Source organism: Genypterus blacodes, unplaced genomic scaffold (assembly GCF_046128005.1).
Source record: "Genypterus blacodes isolate CSIRO-AG114 ecotype Tasmania unplaced genomic scaffold, CSIRO-AGI_Gbla_v1 ptg000099l_1, whole genome shotgun sequence".
Taxonomy (NCBI): Eukaryota; Metazoa; Chordata; class Actinopteri; order Ophidiiformes; family Ophidiidae; genus Genypterus; species Genypterus blacodes.
Window position 1 is genome coordinate 2,157,051 of NW_027466903.1, and position 2,641 is coordinate 2,159,691.

The 2,641-nt window shown below is 40.8% G+C and overlaps 1 protein-coding gene across 1 annotated transcript; it reads left to right on the forward strand.

Moving 5' to 3' along the window:
• The first annotated feature begins 1,335 nt into the window (after positions 1–1,335).
• Positions 1,336–2,368, forward strand: LOC143008130 (galactose-specific lectin nattectin-like). Its single transcript, XM_076159739.1, has 4 exons — positions 1,336–1,350; positions 1,481–1,615; positions 2,004–2,112; positions 2,307–2,368. Exons 1-4 carry the CDS (start codon positions 1,336–1,338, stop codon positions 2,366–2,368), a joined length of 321 nt encoding a protein of 106 aa, XP_076015854.1.
• The last annotated feature ends 273 nt before the right edge of the window (positions 2,369–2,641 follow it).

Below are 2,641 nucleotides of genomic sequence, written 5' to 3' on the forward strand. Positions count from 1 at the left end.
GTTACAAAACCTCAGCACACACACTATGAAGCAACACAACGCATCAGCCCTCACTGCTGACCACTGGCAAAATACACCATACGAACTTAACATTCACCCGCTCTTCTTTTTTCTTCAGACTCCACAACAATGTGTAGAAGTAAAATGATATTTAAAGTACTTGTTGTTGTTTGTAGATTTATGGAGATAAAGTATAAGGTGCTCCAGTTTGATCATTGTTGCAGGCCTGATGATGTTTTGCTTTCTCTTTTGCTTCTCATTAAACCACTGGAGAAAGTTCAGATTAATTTCATTTTGCCAGCGATGACTGATAACAGATTACAACTGTTGTGTACCTGCAGAGACATAAAGCTTCTCATCTGGCAGCCTCAGCAGCGTTTGTGTTGGACCCCATGAACAAAGTCAATCGAGCCTGAGGTGGAACTGCTGAAGAAAAGTTTGCACAAAATGTTCATTGTTTACATTGTTAACTCATTTTACTTGCTATTACTGAAGATCAGCAGGATGTTAAACAATATAAGAATATCTTCACATCCTCAGGGCTTCCTTAAAGCATTTCAGGGGGAAACATAGGCTGGTTCCCTGCATGGTTTCACAGAAACCTGCTGCTGCAAAGTCTGTTTCTGTGTTTACTCTCTTTTGAAAAGAAAATAACACAAGCTAGGTGTGTGTTTGTGTGGGGTGGGATGTTTGAAGGTATAAAGGTGCTGAGTTTCTTCCTCCAACATCATCCTGACACAGAAACCTGCTGCTGCAACATCAGCTCCTCTTCATTACCGCTAAGGTCAGTGTCTAAACTTTGTTTTGTCTGATCCTGTGATGCCTTTACTGTCTGAATAAAAGCTCAGTCATCTGGACTCCTTTCATGTCACACAGATGGCCTCCGTTCTTCATCTCATCACGCTCATCAGTGTGGCTCTGGTGAGTTAAATACACACACACTCAGGTTCTTAGTGTTTCTGTTTCATTTCAACTGTTTAAGGTCTTTGTTTGTGGTTTTTACTTCATCTCCTTCACTTTTTCTCCCCCTTAGTTTATTTTCTTCACATCTCTTGTTGATATCTTAACTGGAATTTGTTTTAATTCGTTTTTTGAAATTCCCTCTGACTTTGTGTTTCTTGTTCATTTACAGTTTGCCTCTGCTCAAGGTCGGCCCTGCTTCATTCATTTGATTACATTTGGTGTTTCTTAACATTTGATATTTTAGTCAATAATAATTGATACATTTTGATTGTTTAACTTTTTTGTGTGTTAGATTCCTGTTGTACCAGGTGTCCTTCGGGTTGGACTCAGTTTGGAAATCGTTGTTTCATCTTCTACCACAGCCATCGCACCATGCCTCAGGCCGAAGTAACCAATCAGATTCCAGCTGCTCTCTTTTTGTTTCACCTTAAGTTCAAATGTTTTCCTGAATTTTAAAGGTTAATTCAAACTCTTTTCTTATAGTTTCAACTATTCCTCTCCTTTCTCCTTTCGTTAGATTGAGTGCATTAAACAGGGAGGAAATTTGGCCTCCTACCACAATGGCCCAGAGACAACATTTGTGAACAGTCTCATCAAGAGAGTTACTGGCAAAGCTTTAACCTCCTGGTGTGGACGTACCGATGCCATAAAGGTCAGTGAAGAACCATGAACTGAAAATCCTCACAGAGTTGCATGACAACACATCAGTCTGTTCATCTCATGAGAGTGACGCCTACTGTGGCCAATCACTACAGTGGGGGAGGGACTCTGAGGAAGAGGAAGGAGAGAATTTGACTCAATGTCCACATATGTGTTTAGTTAGGCTTTCCTTCTTTATGAGGGTTAATTGACACATTCGGAACCTAACACAGCAAAGAAAACGCCTCTGACTGTTGTTAAACCATATGTATAAAACAAAATGCACTACAAAAAACACTACAAATACCAAGTACTCAATTAACAATCAAAATCAGTGAATTAATGGATTTTCTAAATAATAGATATTGACACCTCTAAGTTCCACATATTTGCTCTTCCAGGACGGTACCTTTTTCAACACTGATGGCTCCCCCATGAACTTCAAAAACTGGGCTAGGGGTGAACCCAACGGCCGTGGCAAAGAGAGCTGTGTGCAAATGTACCACACAGGTAACAAATACTCAATACTGTTTCCTTGGCACCAGGCACCAGGCACCAGGGGCTACAGGGGCCAGGGCCGTATCGTTTGTGCTGTTAGACTTAAAGACGCCACATAAGACAAAGAGTTAAACCTTCATCACGCAGACCACAGAGATCCAAACTTGTTGCTTGTTTGTTGTCTAATATCTGCTGTCTTTTTACAGGACACTTCAACGATGTCGGCTGTGGAGCTAAACTACCCTTCGTGTGCTCCAAACACCTGTGATGACCTGGTCAGGTCCAACTCATCATTAACAACAGACCTCAATGACAGCAGCCTTCCAATGATGTCATCATTTGGAAGGCTGATCAACTGTGGAGGCGTTGTAACAAACATCTCAGCTCACTTTCAACCGAGTCATCTTCCTCATTCATTCATCATTAAACTAAAGCTTTCATTGTGATGCTAAAGTTCTGGCTCTGTACTGATTGTGGTGAGATTGAAACCTGCTTGGATTAAATAAACAACTTTTATTCTGAATTTGGTTGAGCTTCTTTC